Source organism: Aethalodelphis obliquidens, unplaced genomic scaffold (assembly GCF_003676395.1).
Source record: "Aethalodelphis obliquidens isolate GAN/ISIS:26980383/991018 unplaced genomic scaffold, ASM367639v1 scaffold26, whole genome shotgun sequence".
Taxonomy (NCBI): Eukaryota; Metazoa; Chordata; class Mammalia; order Artiodactyla; family Delphinidae; genus Aethalodelphis; species Aethalodelphis obliquidens.
The window spans coordinates 20,064,799-20,080,844 of record NW_020837970.1 but is presented as its reverse complement, the minus strand read 5'-3'; the positions used below and the strand labels follow the sequence as shown (position 1 = coordinate 20,080,844).

Genomic DNA, 16,046 nt, shown 5'->3' with positions numbered 1-16,046 from the left:
TGACGGAAAAACTCTCCACTTCACTGCCCCCATCTCAACAAGGGTTGATGGGAGCTCTCACTTTGGTGGAGTATGGAAAGGAGTAGCCTCCTTTGGAAATTCAAATAATTAGCTAGAGGGTAATTAAAGGGATCCGTCAGTCATTTACACAGTAGTATGGATGCATTTAATGAGGCTGGTTTCCTGCCATCTCCAGGGTGACACAGTTGAGGAAATAAGATTTCTGAAACCAGGAGAGGAGATGAGTAATTGTAGAGACGGGGATGCTCAAAGAGAGTGAAAGCATTATTCCTGTTGATCTCCCCTCCTCCAACTATTCATTAATTGAGAAGGTGGTGACAGAGATAGGAAAACGTGCCGTCTCAGAGAGGAAGATAACAGAAGTTAAGAGAAGCAGCAAAGAAGGGCTTCCCTGCTGGCGCAGCGGTTAAGAATCTGCCTGCCAATGCAGGGGACACGGGTTCGAGCCCTGGTCCAGGAAGATCCCACACGTCGCGGAGCAACTAAGTCCGTGCGCCACAACTACTGAGCCTGCACTCTAGGGACCACGAGCCACAACTTCTGAGCCCATGCGCCACAGCTACTGAAGCCTGCACACCTAGAGCCTGTGCTCCTCAACAAGAAAAGCCACCACAGTGAGAAGCCCGCACACCACAACGAAGAGTAGCCCCCACTCACCACAGCTAAAGCCCACGAGCAGCAACGAAGACCCAACACAAACAAAAGTAAATAAATAAAATAAATTAAAAAAAAAAAAAAAGAGAAGCAGCAAAGAAAGAGGAGAGGAGGAAGCCTTATCTATTTCACACTATGGTCTTATGCTGGTCCCACACCCAAGAAAGAAGAGAAAGTTGGTAGTTTTCTTTCCCCACTCTTTTCTATGTAGGTCTCTGCTTTCAAGACTGGCACATCCATGGTGGACAGTGTTCTGCTGGGCCATGTCACTCATTCAGTAGGTAGCAGGTGCACTGCTGCATGGGTGCCCTGCCTCTCCTGCCCTCTCTATGGCAGTGAATGGCACTACTGTTCAAAGGTCACTCAAGCCAAAGATCAAGGGGAATTCCAGATTCCTCCCCTCTTCGACTGCTTCAACAATGACTCATTATTAAGTCTTGTTAAGGTCTACCTTCATTTACTTAAAAAAAATTACTGAGTACCAGCTAGGTACAGGTATGGGGCTAGAATGCAGAGATGATTAAGGTAGAATTCTGGTTCCTAAATCTGTCACATCAGTTCCCATTGATACTGCCTTTGTTCTTGCCTCAATTATGGCTTATCTCCTTTAGCACTGTCCCCTAATAGGCCTCCTTGCCTCTGGTCTGTCCAATCAACCTTTCCCAGTGCCACCACATGGTATTTCTAAAATGTGATCATCTGGGAATTCCCTGGCGGTCCAGTGGTTAGGACTCCGTGCTTTCACTGCCAAGGGCCCTGGTCTGATCCCTGGTCGGGGAACTGAGATCCTACAAGATGCGTGGAGCAGCCAAAAAAAAAAAAAAAGTTATCATCACCATACACTGAGGTGACTGCAATGATGCCCCTTGGAAGTACAGTCAGAATAGTATCAAGTGCAAGAAATATCTTAAATAACACATAAGTAATATGTTAATAAAGGAGATTCAGTTTTTGAACAAAGTTAGGTCACTTGGGCAAACTCACTGAGTTTTATAATAATGCACTATAATTATATAGTATTGGATATTAGTGAACATGAACACAATTTGGATTTACATGACAGTAAATGTTGCAAGAGGACAAGGCAAAGTTTACATACAGTGATTACTTATTAATCTGATTAGGCTATTTCATTTAAATCCAACCTAATTTCAATAAATAAAACGGCAAAAGAGATGGAAATAGCTGAAACAATCAATTAACTAAAGCCGTGAATAAGAAAAATGCTATTGGATATTAAGGTAACATTAACATAATACTGTATTAAATAACATATGGTATAAACAGACAGCTCTTCTATTTAGTTGTATCTATCTCAAAATACTTCCCCAACTCTAACAGCTTTGGCAGAACAAATCCAAACTGTAATACATGCCAAAGCGGGCTTCCCTGGTGGCGCAGTGGCTGAGAATCTGCCTGCCAATTTAGGGGACACGGGTTCGATCCTTGGTCCAGGAAGATCCCACACGTCGTGGAGCAACTAAGCCCACGTGCCACAACTACTGAGCCTGTGCTCTAGAGCCCGTGAGCCACAACTAGTGACCCCGCGTGCCACAACTACTCAAGCCCGTGCGCCTAGAGCCCGTGCTCCACAACAAGAGAAGCCACCGCAATGAGAAGCTCCGCACTTAAACGAAGAGTAGCCCCGGCTTGCCGCCAACTAGAGAAAGCCCGCGCACAGCAACGAAGACCCAACACAGCCAAAAATAAAAAAATTAAATAAATAAATTTATTTTAAAATAAAAAGCCAAAGCAGGCATTTGTTACAAAATTCAATGACTATAAAGTTAATCATTAAATGTTAATAGAATCTGGTGACATAGGAAACAAGTTTGTGTCCTTATGTGACACAAACAATTTTGATATTCTCCAGAAGTACTTTTATTAAAATAAGTATAAAATGATTTTATGTAGCTCTAAGAGTATACTGTGGTTCTGATCTTTGTTACTCATTCAATACTCACTAAATATTTAAGTTTCCCCCAAACTGTGGTAATACTCTTAAGATTACTAATAAGAAAAAAAATAAAATCATAAATTAAAAACTGTAATACTCATGGTAATAGAGCAAGAGGAAAATGAGAAGGAAAGGAAGAGGAAGAAAGAGGAGGGGTTATGTAAAAAAATTTCATTGAAATAAACAGAATTTTTAAACTAAAGGAGCAAGCAGGGTTTCAGAGTAATTTGATACAATACGCTCCACACCAAGACAGCTTGGTTAAATTGATACACTTAAGGAATGAAAAATATCTTTAGGCATCAAGACAGAAAAAGGAAATAAATTTGGCCTCAGGCCTCTCCTGGTAGACGTTTGATGCTGGAAGATAAGACAGCAAAGTCTACAAAGCTCTAAAGGAAAGACCGTGACCAGGTATATTACACCCAGCCACGATGTCATGCAAGCGTAACTGACAGACATTCTCAACACCACCCTAGGAATTCAGAACACAGAAGTCCTTCTTGAGAAAAACTGCTAATTGACAGCACCCGTCCAACCAAGAGCTGAATCAAAACAAAGAATCCATGAAAAGTGGTGTTAAAGTGAAAGGACCAGTGCTGTGCATTAGAGCCATTGTGACATGGACCCAAGACTGCAAACATGGGAGTGGACCATCCCGATCTTTCACAGCAAAGACTTTGTTACTGTCTAAAATGCATTCATTTCATTAAAAACAAACTATAATGACTCCAGCCTCTTGATGCCTTCGTCATTTTTTTGCTTAATCTTAGGTCTTTTAGGAAGTTTTAGGATGAAGAAATATTTCTTTGAAGTTTAGCAAGTCTAATTTTACTTTAGTATCTTTTTCTTTCATCAAAGTCAAGGAAAATTAAATTTAACATTGCTTAAATAGCATGCTTCCTTTGAATAAGCTAATTGTAAGGGAAGATACACTCTGAGCTCGAAACAAGTAACTTGTAGAATCCTTTTTTTTTGCAACTCGGCCAGGTTGTTAGTTGAAAACTACCTGTATGTGGAGGCCGGCAGCACGAGGACAGACTCTGCAGAGTGCAGTCAGGAAATCCTGCGTCCTGTCCTGGCCCTGGCTCAGACAAGATCTCCTATTTGGGGATGAGCTCCCATTAATGTTTGAGCCTCTTGCAACAATTCTCTCTTCCTCAATAATCTTATAGGAGGGTCTGGGAAGTAAGGTAATAGCACAGGAAAAAACATCTCAAAAGACAGGAAAGTGCTTTATTGTGTTAAGAGGTCAAATCCAACCAGAAGAGCCCATTCTCTGACCATATTGAAAAAGGTTTCAGTTTCCTATTGAAAGGCGCTGCCCAGGGACCAAGGGATCGGGAAGCGTCCTCAAGGCTGGTTTCAAGCCTGTCCCCTGCACTCTGGTTCCTGCCACCACTGCGTGATGTCCACCTCTGCCCTGAACCCTCCCCTGGGCTGCCCAGGATGCCTCACCCCACCTGTTGCCAATCATTCCAACTTCTGGTCTTGGGCTGTCTTTTCCCAGTTTATGATCTTATCATACGTCTCAAACTTGAATAATAGGTCTTTCATTTTCCCCACTCAACTGTAACTAAAGCTCTTCCCGCTACAAGTTTTGATGGTCCTGGATTAATTCCCCTACCCCATCCAGCCAAGCTTTGGGATCTGACACCCCAACATGGGTCTCAGCTCCATCAACAGTCCTAAACCCCCATTACCCTTGGCTGCAAGGCACTCCCCAGCGCTCCCCAGCACATGTGATGAAAAGGCTGGCAGCCACCTTGACCTCCAGGTCAGGCAGGCCATGGCCGTGTGACACTCTGGCCTTCTCCCCATGCTGCCACCTCTGCATTCTTGCAGGCCTCACCCCCACCTGCACCATGGCTCAGCCTCCTAATGTGGCTCCCTTTCCCCAGGTCCAGATTCTTTGCTTCAGTTCCGCTTGGGTCATATATCCGACAGTAAGGTGGTAAATCTCAAATTCTTTACGGAATAGGGTAAAATGTAAATAAGCACGCAGCCAAAGAAAAAAAATCCTGGTCTCCTTGCTCCTCAACTTGCCCAGTTCAATCAAAGTACCAGAGTGCAGAAAGAGGATCTGAACATTATCCCACTCTCTGCCTTAGTACCACCAGTGGGTTTCCAACAGAGTCCCCAAAGGTCCATTCACACTGTGTTCTACAGGATACTCACTGGTACAAGAGTAAACTGCAGGAAAACGGAGCAAACTGAGAACATTCTTTGTCCCGGAAATTGTAGGACTGAGTCCAAACTCTAACTCTCCCATGTTTGACCCTAGCTCACCCTTCCAGCCCCTGCCCTCCTGCACAGCCTTTACTTGCAGTTCCTGAAATGCAGCAGACTTGCTGGTGCCTCTGCCTTTGCACATGCTCCCTCCCCTTTCTGCTTCCTTACAGACCAGGCTAAGTGTGACACCCCCTTGGAAGCTGCCATCCCCAGACAATCAAGGCTGGGCAGGTGGCCTTTTCTGAGATCACATGCCTGGTGCCAGCCTTCCTTCTTCCTTCTGCCCTTAAATAACTGAGCACACACGGGATGTCAGCCGTCTGGCAAGGGAAAATATGAGGGAGAAGATGGTGTCTTATCACACTGTCCTAAGGGCTACTAGCAGCACAGAGTGACAATGGTAAGCAGGCTTCCTTGAAGCACTCTGCAGCCTTGATTGTTAACTGCAGATCTGGTTCCTCCACCAGACTGTGACCTCAGAGGGCCAGGGCTGCATGTTTGTATTTATACCCTAGCACCTAGCAGAGGGCTTGCTACATAGTAGGAATGTGGGCTGAAAGAATGGACTCCACAGGTGTGGTTGATCAAATGCCAATGGCCCCAGGGAGGACACTCCCAGGCTGAGTTTGAAAGTTTAAAGCCACTTCCGATGCTGCTCCCCACTGTGAGCCCTAAGTCAGCTCAGTGTCAAAGGATGGAACAGTTTATTACTGACTTGTAACTTGCAGGAAGTTGTCGGTTATTTATGACACTGAGGTTTTGTGCAGAAGAAACAAGTTGAGTTTTTCCAGTAACCACCGGCAGATTGTGAAACAACTGTGAATTGTGACTGTGTGTGTACGATTTTTAAGCAATACTGTCAGGTTTTTGAAGCCATCTACCATGCTCAAGGTAAAAGAATCCTGTCCTCTTGCTGGCTGGACCTCCTTGCCCCTTGTACCTTGCCGACTGTGGAGAAATCCACCCCCCACACTAGAGGTGAAGCACTCTGTAAGCTACCACCATCTGGGGCTCTGGGAGAGGCCCCATCCTCACTGCAGGGTAGGAGATGTAAACTGTGGTTTATACACAGTTGCTGCCAGCCCCTATCAGCTACTAACACTGTGCAGTCTAGATGTCCACATTTACATGTGAGCAGACAACACAGAACTACAGGACCTATGAAGAGAATCAGCAGGCAAAATGGGGACCAAACTGATTCCTGGCTCACACTGAAAAAAAGGGTAATATAGGAAACATAAACCTTCTAAAAATTCTAAGTTTGCTTTTCAGGGGGATTTAAGAACATACACTGAGAAAACAAGAACAGGCTGACAAGAAAAAGCATCCTGAGAACACTGACCTTGTTTGGCAATTAAAAAAGCATGATTGCAACTGTTGCAGCACCATGGATGGACCTAGAGACTGTCATACTGAGTGAAATAAGTCAGGCAGAGAAAGATAAGTATCATATGATCTCACTTATATGTGGAATCTAAAAACATGATACAAATGAACGTATTTACAAAGTAGAAACAGAGTCACAGATGTAAAACGCAAACTTAAGGGTTATGGGGGAAAGTGGGGGAAGGGTTACAGGGGAAAGTGGGGGAGGAGGGATAAATAGGGAGATTGGGATTGACATATACACAGTACAATATGTAAAACAGATAACTAATAAGGACCTCCTGTATAGCACAGGGAACACTACTCAATACTCTGTAATGACCTGTATGGGAAAAGAATCTAAAAAAGAGCGGATATATGCATATGTATAACTGATTCACTTTGCTGTACAGCAGAAACTGACACAACACTGTAAATCAACTATACTCCAATAAAAAGTTAATTTAAAAAAACCACACAGGGCTTCCCTGGTGGCGCAGTGGTTGAGAGTTCACCTGCCGATGCAGGGGACGCGGGTTTGTGCCCCGGTCTGGGAGGATCCCACATGCCGCGGAGCGGCTGGGCCCGTGAGCCATGGCCGCTGAGCCTGCGCGTCCAAAGCCTGTGCTGCGCAACGGGAGAGGCCGCAACAGTGAGGGGCCCGTGTACCAAAAAAAACAAAAAACGAACCAAAAAAAGCCACACACACACAAAAACAATAGTTATAAAAAGAAAAAAATAAGCAAATAAACAGAAATCAATATATAAAAAAGTAGAAGATAATTTCTTTGAGCTGAAGAAAGACTTGAATTTTCAGTTCAACAATGTCAGAGAGGATTACTGAGAAAAGAAAAGACCTATAGCTTGATCAGTCATTTTCAAGAATAAAGAAAAATTATATAAACATCCTTAGCAAACAAAAACAGATTACCCACAGGGGCAAAATAATTAGATAATAATTAAATTTCTCATCTGCAGCACTGGAGGCCACAAATTTATGAAGCAATGTGTATATACTCCAAGATGAAAGATTTGTGATTGTGACCTCAGAATTTTTACACCTAGCTAAACTTTCCTGTAAATGTGACAGCAGAGAACTCCCTGGCGGTCCAGTGGTTAGGACTCCATGCTCTCACTGCTGAGGGTCCAGGTTTGATCCCTAGTCAGGGAACTAAAATCCCACAAGCTGCGTGGCATGGCCGAAAATAAAAATAAAAAATGAATTAAAAAATAAATGTGACAGCAAATGAAGGACATGCAAGTTAAGACAATCAAGATTCCAGAAAGCAACCTCTGAAAAGCAACCAAAAAAAAATTACTTGAAGTATTCCAGCCAAATGGGAAATTAATAACATTAAATAATTGAAGAAAGAGGAAGATATGTTATAGAACAAATTATTGTGAGCAATGAAACTAATTAAAATCTAAGATTACAGATAACAAGTGGGTTATAATGTGATGATGACACTTAATAACTGTCAAAAAAGGATGCTTAGAATAGAAAAGACATAAAATTTGGTAATATCTAGAACTAAAATTTCATGTTATTTCAACTATATCTGAATGTGGGAAGAGAAAGAGGGGAGAACAAAAAGTATGCTAAAAGTTTTATCTTATCTGGAAGAACAGTTGTAATCTACTCTTAATGGTGAGAGATACAGACACACACACACACACACACACGTGCGCGCACGTGTTCTAATATGTTTGTTAAAAATTTAAACAAGAATAGAAAGAGGAGAGATATATATATCTGTACAAAAAATACACATTTTTAAAAAATCCTAGGAATATGCTAGTCCACAGAATATGGTCCAAGGCCCCAAAGAAAACATCAGTATAGTCCCAGATATAACTCAAATACTAGGTGACCATACTGTGGAAATTAACATCAAATATTTAAATCAAACATCACAAGCCACTTGAAAATTTTAGAAAACTCCCTCACCCAAACTCTTCTATCAAAGAAAAAATTTTTAAAAAGAGAAAAGACTGAAATTATAGATATTTGAGAAAAATGACTGACTATGATTACACTACATCAAAGTTATGGGATGTAGCCAATGTCATACTCACAGGAGAATGTATTAAATAAGGATAACAAATAAATGAATTAAATGTTCCGTTAGATGATGAATAATGAGAGACAAGTAGAAGAGAGAAAATGATGATAAAACCAAAATGATTAGTTAGAAAAAAGGAAAACATTAATATCAGTAAGCAATAAAAGGAAAGACCAAAAAGCTAGTGCTTTGAAAAGATCACTAAAATAACCACAAATATACAACATTAGAAATAAGAAAGGGGACACAATTACAGGTATAGAGGAGATTTTTAAATTATAAAAGGTAACTCAGGATGAACTAGAGAACATTCCAAACAATCTGATTCAAGATCCAAAAAAAAAGGGGAAAAGACCCTACTCTTCAAAAAAGGTACCTGTATCAAGATAGTTTTTCAAGAAACCTCTATAAGCTTGAATTGCTATGTTCTTTAAACTAGTGTACAGCAGAGAAATTCTCAGAGTAGCATTTTAACATTTATTGAGTATTTAATAGGTGCCAGGCACTATGCTAAGCAATTTATACATATCATCACGTTCAAAAAAGCTTGCAAACTCATTGAAAGAGCTGTCTTATCAAATGAATAAGAAAACTTGACAAGGAAATCATACATATTCATAAAATTAAAATTAAATTTTAATTTTAAATTAAAATTAAAATAATAGTATATCATGAACAAATAGACTTTTTCCTCCCAGGACTTAAAGAATGGTTCAACATAAAGAAACCTATTGATATAATTCATCATACTGAAAGGTGAAAGGACATCTTCAGAGTCCAAAAGAACACCTATTCCTGAGTTAAAAATAAAACAAAATAACAGCAACAACAAAACTCTAAGAAAACTAGAAGTGGGAGGCAACTTTCTTAATGTGATTTTTAAAAGTCACCTACGGAAATCAATAATAAGCATCATACTAAACAAGAAAACATAAGAAACTTTCTTATGAAAGATAGGTACAAGACAAAGTTGCCTTTTCTAACCACTGCTTCACATTATTCAATACTGTCCTGGCAGTGCTGGCCAATCCAATGAAACAAAGCTACAAAGAGGTAATATGTATAAATACTGGAAAGAAAAAAGGTTTTATTATTTGTAGGTGATATGACTGTTTACCTAGAAAATCCAAAAAATCAACTGAAAATCTTACAAGAATAAAAGAGCCCAATAAGATGGCTAGATGTAATATAAATATACATAAATTAATAGCATTAGTGAATGTTAATGATAACCAGTTAGAAATTATAATGGAAAAAGATTCCATTCATAATATTATTACATATTATAAAGTTAACTATAATTTAAAAGTTCAAGATGTTTGTGAATAAAACTATAAAACCCAAAGATATAACCAGAGATGAGGACAATTCTTCCAAGATTTAATGTCACCTGTAAAAATCTCAATGAATATGTAACTTCTGAAACTGCATGAATTGTAACAGCAAAAGCAACTGTACAAATTATGAAAGTAAAATTATTTTTGAAAAAGAATGGGAATTCACCCTATCAAATATAAAGCTACAGAACTCCTTACAGTAGTAAGGATTAGCATAAGAATAGTTTGGTGCAGAACAGAGATTTACAAACATATTCATGACTACATGGACATTTAGTACAAGATTAAAAGGGCATTTCAGATCAAAGCAAGAGTGGAGTATTCATAAGCTACAAGGATATATTGTACAACATGGGGAATATAGCCAATATTTTATAATAACTATAAATGAAGTATAACCTTTAAAAATTGTGAATCACTATATTATACACCTGTAACAAAATACTGTACATCAACTATACTTCGATTTTAAAAAATGGGAAAAAACAAAAAGAGTGAATTATTCAATAAAAGTTGTTGAGAGAACTGGCTTTCCATTTGCAGAGAAATGCAGAGCAAGGGTTCTTACCTTATACCACACACAAAAATAAATTCCATGGGAATGAAAATTTTAACTATAAAAACAAATTATTAAAATAGAGTATAAGTAAATATTTTCAACATTGGCATAGGAAAAATCTTTCCTAGGATGATCAAAGCCAGATACCACAAAGGAAGAGATTGAGGGATTGGACTACATAGAACTAAAAACTTAAAACACAACACCTCATATTGAATGAATGACAAAGGTCAACACAGGAAAAATATCTGCACTATAACAAGCTCTTACAATTAAAGACTAATTCCTAAGAGTAAAGAAACAAACAAGCAAAGGCCCTCAGGATGCAATTTACAAATGAAGAGGCTCAATGGCCAAAAAACATATGAAAAGCCACTGGACCTCAACCTTAACAATAAACAAAGAAATCCAAATTCAAACGATAGTATCAGCTGTGGAGGAATCTGGTAGTACAGGTGGTGAATCTCCAAGCAGGAAGTAAGTTTAGCAGGAATGGAGCTCTGTCTGAGTGTGCCCCAACGGGCAAAGAATACTTTCACTTTGCAAGCAGATCCCCAAGAATCTTATACAAGCTATCTATGCGGGGGGAGGGAGGATTAAAAGTTCACATAGGTATGCTACCTTTTGCTTAAAGGGGGAAAAATAAGACCTATAAGACTATATACTCCTACCCGTGTGTATATTCACAAACTCTGGAAACATTCAAAGCTGGTAACCATGGTTAAACGCGGATGGGGGAGGGAGAAGTGGTGGGTATTAGGCAGATGGGGGACAGAGTGGAATGGAGACTTTGTCCTCTCTATAAATTTTGTTTGTAATTTTTTGCACCATATAAATGTATTATCTATCCAAAAAATCCTGAATTAAAATCCTGTGCTGTTTAGTAAAAATCATTAATATTGGACATGACTTTTTTTTTTCTCATACAGACACTCCCAGGAAGTGCATTGTTCCGGTTTTGACTTTTCAGACAGAAACTAACTACCCACATCTCATCCTAGAATCCAGCTATACTGAGACTCCATGGCAATGCTTCTGGAAAATTCCACTATAAGACTTTCTAAAGGGCAGTTTGGCAACATGTATCGAAATGTAAAACTTTCATAACCCTTCACCTAGAAATGGCATTTCTAAAAATTTATCCTGAAGAAATGACTGGATATGGGTGAAAAGATGTTTCTGCAGCATTATTTCTTATAAGGGGAAATTGGAAACTACTGCTATCCATCCATTCGCACGGGACAGCATAAATTGCGGTCATCGCTATCGATGCTGCTGGTCTGTGGACCTTATTTTGAGTTGCAAGACGTTAGAAGCTCCTTGACCCACGTTCCCGGCTGTGAGACTTTGGATCTCTGCTCCCCGCAGCCTCTACCTCGCTCTTAGAAGCTTCACCCCACCCTGGGCAGGCCTGCTTACCTGGTCAGCGTAGGGTCGCGGTGGTTAGGGTTGGAACAGAAGATGTTGTTGGACTTGCGCGTGCCATCCAGAAACTCCCGCGCCGACTGGCTGCGGAGTTCCGCCAGTGGCCGGGCCTCGTGCTTGAGGAACCACTGGTGCGCCTCGATGCACTTGGCACAGAGGAGCTGCTCGCACTCGAAGCACCAGTAGTCGGCCAGCTCTTTGCAGCGGGTGCAAAGGGCCTGCGCGTCCACGATTTGCCGGTACACATGCAGGCGCCGCTGCAAGCTTTCGAAGAAGACGTTGTCCAAGGCCTGCACATCAGGGCCTGGGGGCCAGGGCGCCTGGCAGATGGGGCACTGCCTGCCAGGCTCCTCCAGGCATCCTGAACACAGCGTGTGCAGACAAGGCAGCAGCTTGGGGCACTTGGCTTCTGCCCGGCAGCCCTGGCAGTGCAAGAACTGGAACTCGTCCTCCGTGGCTTGCTGGGGGATCAGAGAGGGAGGTGAGATCTGAAGTCCCAGGAGTCCTCACCCAATGGACACCCGCCCCTATGGCTGGAGGCTCAGAGTGGGACTTCCTATGCCATAGCAGACTGTCATTGGATGATGCAAAACCCAGGCTTATCAGTACCCCAATCCTCCACTTACTCAGGCCTTCCCACTCTCACTCCACAATTTACTGAGCATCTACTTCTCCTAAGACACAGTACTAGGCCCTGAGATAAAAGGATGTATAGGACAAATCCCTGCCTTCAAGGAACTTAAGTTTAAAAATGAGATTCATTAAGTGTACATCACATAACCGCACATAAAGTGCTTAATACACTTTGATATTTCCTCAGAAAGTTAAACATAGAACTACCATATGATCCAACAATTCCACACCTAGATATATACCCAAAAGAACTGAAAACAAGTACCCAGATCCTTGTACACTCATTATTCTGTACACAGCATTATTCACAATAGCCAAAAGGTAGAAACGACCCAAGTGTCCATCAACAGATGAATGGATAAACAAAATGTGGTATATACACACAATGGAATATTATTCAGCCTTAAAAAGGAAATTCTGACACATGCTACAACATGAATGAACGTTGAAGACATTATGCTAAGTAAGATCATGCAGAGACAAAGGGGCAAATATTGTAGGAATCCACTTATAGGAAATATCTAGACTAGGCAAATTCACAGAGAAAGTAGATTAGAGGTTACCAGCCACTGGGGGAAGAGGGGAATGAGGAGCTATTGCTTAAAGGGTACAGACTTTGTTTGGATAAAAAAATTCTGTAAATAGACAGTGGTGAGGGCTACACAACATTGTGAATGTATTGAATGCCACTGAACTGTGTACACTTAGAAATGCAGAAAACATACATAATATATATATTTGATAACATTTTACCACAAAAAAGTGCTTAATACAGTACCTGGCCCATGAGAAATATTCATAAATCTTAACTAGTATTGTTAATATTATTCTTAGGTGTAAATGCAAATAATGAAAGCTACTGCAATATGGTGTTATTCGTACTTTCATGAAAGACAGTAAAAAGGGCCTGGAAGAACATAGAGCAACTGATCTAAGTAGTTCCTTTGGGGGTCGGGGGTGGCTAGGGAGTTTGTGCAGGAGAAGACTAATAAACCCCTAATACACCCCTTGGGGATGGGGGTTAGGGGAGCAGGGTGCTCCAAGAAAAGGACCCAAGAAGCTTCCTAAAGGAGAGGCCACAGGAACTCTGAGGCCTTAGCCAAGGCAAGACACCTCTCTCCCACTTTCTGATCTGGGAACTAGGGTTCTTGTTTTTCCACACCTGGGACATGTTGGGGGTTCCCAGGCCGGTGCAATATGGCTACTACTCTCCCTAACAGGTGGTCCTTCGTCTGAGGCAGGGGACGTCTGAGGCAGGGGATAAGAGGCAGGTCCCAGCGTGGGGGCGGAAGAGTCCGGTCCGGGATGCCACTGACCCTCAGCATCTTACCGCCCTGCTCGTGGAGAATCGCAGCCCAGAGAGGCCCCCCCACTTACTTATCCTCGTCCCATTTTCTACCTTCCGTGACCGCTACCCCAAACCGAGAAGGTCAGGACCTCATGCCTGGTCTTCCTTCTTTGTGTCACTCTTTAAGGTGCTTGGCCAAGTTCCCCTGTCCCTCCCCACATCTCCCCCAACCAAAATCAACAAAGCCTGAACCCCATCTCCCCAAACGCAGTACTAGTACCTCTGTGGGGCTGTGGCTGTGCTCGTGGCCTTCGGAGAGGGACTCCGGGGGAGGCATGGTGGGGGCGTGGGGCAGTGCGGGGTCCTGCTGGGGCCCCGGAGATCCGGCGGGTTTAGGCTCCTGCTGCATGGAATCCAGTGCAGTTTCGATTCTCGGTTTTGATGCTGAAGGGCGGGAGAAGCTGAACCAGAGGCTCGCGTCTGACGTCTGAGCTCCCGAAGCGTCCGAAAGGGGAGGGGCCCCCAAGCGTCCGCCTCCCGAGAGGAAGTGAGACACTAGCTGTGGGCGGTTCTAGGGGCGGAGAAGTAGACTGTGGGTTCTGAAGACTCGCCTCGAGCAGGGAGGAGGGAGAGGGAGGAGAGGGGTAGACGCACAGCTGGTCAGTGTCAGAGCTGACCGGGAAGGAGGCAGCCCCCGCCCTCGGTTTTGAAACATTCATTCATCTCACACTGGCATAGCTTTGTGCCAGCCCTCAGCTGGGAGCCGGAGACGCAGAGGTGAGCCACACGTGGCTCCTACTTTGGAAGAACCCCAGATCTAATGGAGGAGCAGGCCGCCAAAAGGAGATTTTCACACAGTATTGAGACTGGCTGGAAAGGAGATCCCTCAGCTGGGACATGAAGGAATGGTGGGAATTCGCCAGGGATTCAGAAATTGGAGGGACACTTTAAGCAGAGAGAACAGCACATGCAAAGGCATGGAGGTTTGAAACAGGAGAGGTTGTTTAGAAACTAGTTTTGAGAAAAAACAACTAGTTTTCAGTTTCAGTTTTGGTTATTTTCAGATTTAAGAGGGGACCCATGAGTAATGTTGACCCAGGAGTGCACTGGGGCAAGGTGATAGCTAAGCAGATGGACAAGTACTGTGGGCGATAGTCGGTGAAGGGTTTGGAAACGAGGAACAACATGATCTGTAGTGTATATTGGGACAGTCATTCTGACAACCTAGGGGCAGGTGGCCTGGTCTAGGATAGTGGCCATGGGATGTGGGGAGAGACCAGTGTCAGAGACACTAGGAGGACACTGAGTGGAGATGAGGGGAACAAGACGATGCCTCGTGTGACAGTTGGAAGGCCTGGTGAATCTGAGGCAGTAGGGAGTGGGGAGGGAATGGGAAGAGCTGGTGGGCAGGTATGAGAAGAGTGAGGAGAGACGCAGTGGTTAAGAATCCTCCTGCCAATGCAGGGGACAGGGGTTCGAGCCCTGGTCTGGGAAGATCCCACATGCCACGGAGCAGCTAAGCCCATGTGCCACAACTACTAAAGCCCACGCCTAGAGCCTGTGCTCTGGAACAAGAGAAGCCACCGCAATGAGAAGCTGGCGCACTGCAACGAAGCGTAGCCCCCACTCACCGCAACTAGAGAAAGCCCGTGCACAGCAACAAAGACCCAACGCAGCCAAAAATAAATAAATAAATTTATTTATTAAAAAAAAAAAAAAAATGAGGAGAGAGCAAGTTAGCTCTTGGCCAAAGGAGAAGCCCAGCTCCAAGCTGGTGAGGGGAGAAAGCACAACTCCAGGTGGCATCACTGGGCCAATACCCCTGTCTTCAAACTTCAAAGCATCCCAGTCATTGTGCTGACTCCCGTGTACCCATTTTGTGCTCAGTTCCAGTCCGGGACAGACTAGAGGGATGGTGATGGGGCCTATCTCTTGTAAAGTTTATAGTCTGGGGTGGGGGTGGGGGGATGCGGGGAGAACTAACTTCCCAGGGACAGTGCAAAGCCTCAGGAGCCTACCCTACCCTGCAGCTTGATCAGTGCCCCCAGAGGTTTAGAATCAGGCCATCAAACCAGTAAAAGCCAAAGATGGTAAGCAGCCATCTGCAGAAGGGACCTGGAAGTGGACTGAGGGGCCTGAGGGCTGGCATGTGTGAGACAAGGAAAGCTTTATTAATTTCTTTGCCCGCTTTGGAAGACAGCCTGCCCAACACCTTGTTGGAAATGAATGCTTCTCAGAGTAAATTCACCATTTGCATTTGGGTTTTCTCAAGCCATGGAGAGACAAGTTACCTCTGGGTACCTGGATCAAGGGGCATGCTGCTTCTGCAACTGCAAGACTGAGGATCTCACCTCTGTGATGCTCTGGAGGGCTGCCCTGGGTTAGCACTGTGCAATCCCCTCCTTCCTTACTCTGCCATGCTCCCTGAGGTCTGCACATGAAATTTCTTTCTTTTTGTGCCCAAGTTCAGGCCCTCCTGCCCCACCTTGACCCACAATGATCTGGCTACTCC

At 43.1% G+C, this 16,046-nt stretch overlaps 1 protein-coding gene across 8 annotated transcripts in view; it reads right to left on the bottom strand.

Moving 5' to 3' along the window:
- Positions 1–14,051, bottom strand: part of PML (PML nuclear body scaffold) — a 45,182-nt gene extending 31,131 nt beyond the window's left edge. For 5 of the 8 annotated variants that reach the window (XM_027123577.1, XM_027123579.1, XM_027123581.1 and 2 more), the window contains exons 1-2: positions 13,815–14,045; positions 11,608–12,074 (exon numbers count right to left, since the gene is read on the bottom strand). In XM_027123577.1, coding sequence (XP_026979378.1) covers positions 11,608–12,074; positions 13,815–13,943 — 596 coding nt within the window. In that variant the 5' untranslated portion in view covers positions 13,944–14,045. Of the gene's footprint in view, positions 1–11,607; positions 12,075–13,814 lie in introns of all 8 variants that reach the window. The other 3 variants (XM_027123576.1, XM_027123574.1, XM_027123575.1) reach the window with 3 other exon arrangements.
- Positions 14,052–16,046: the final 1,995 nt, after the last annotated feature.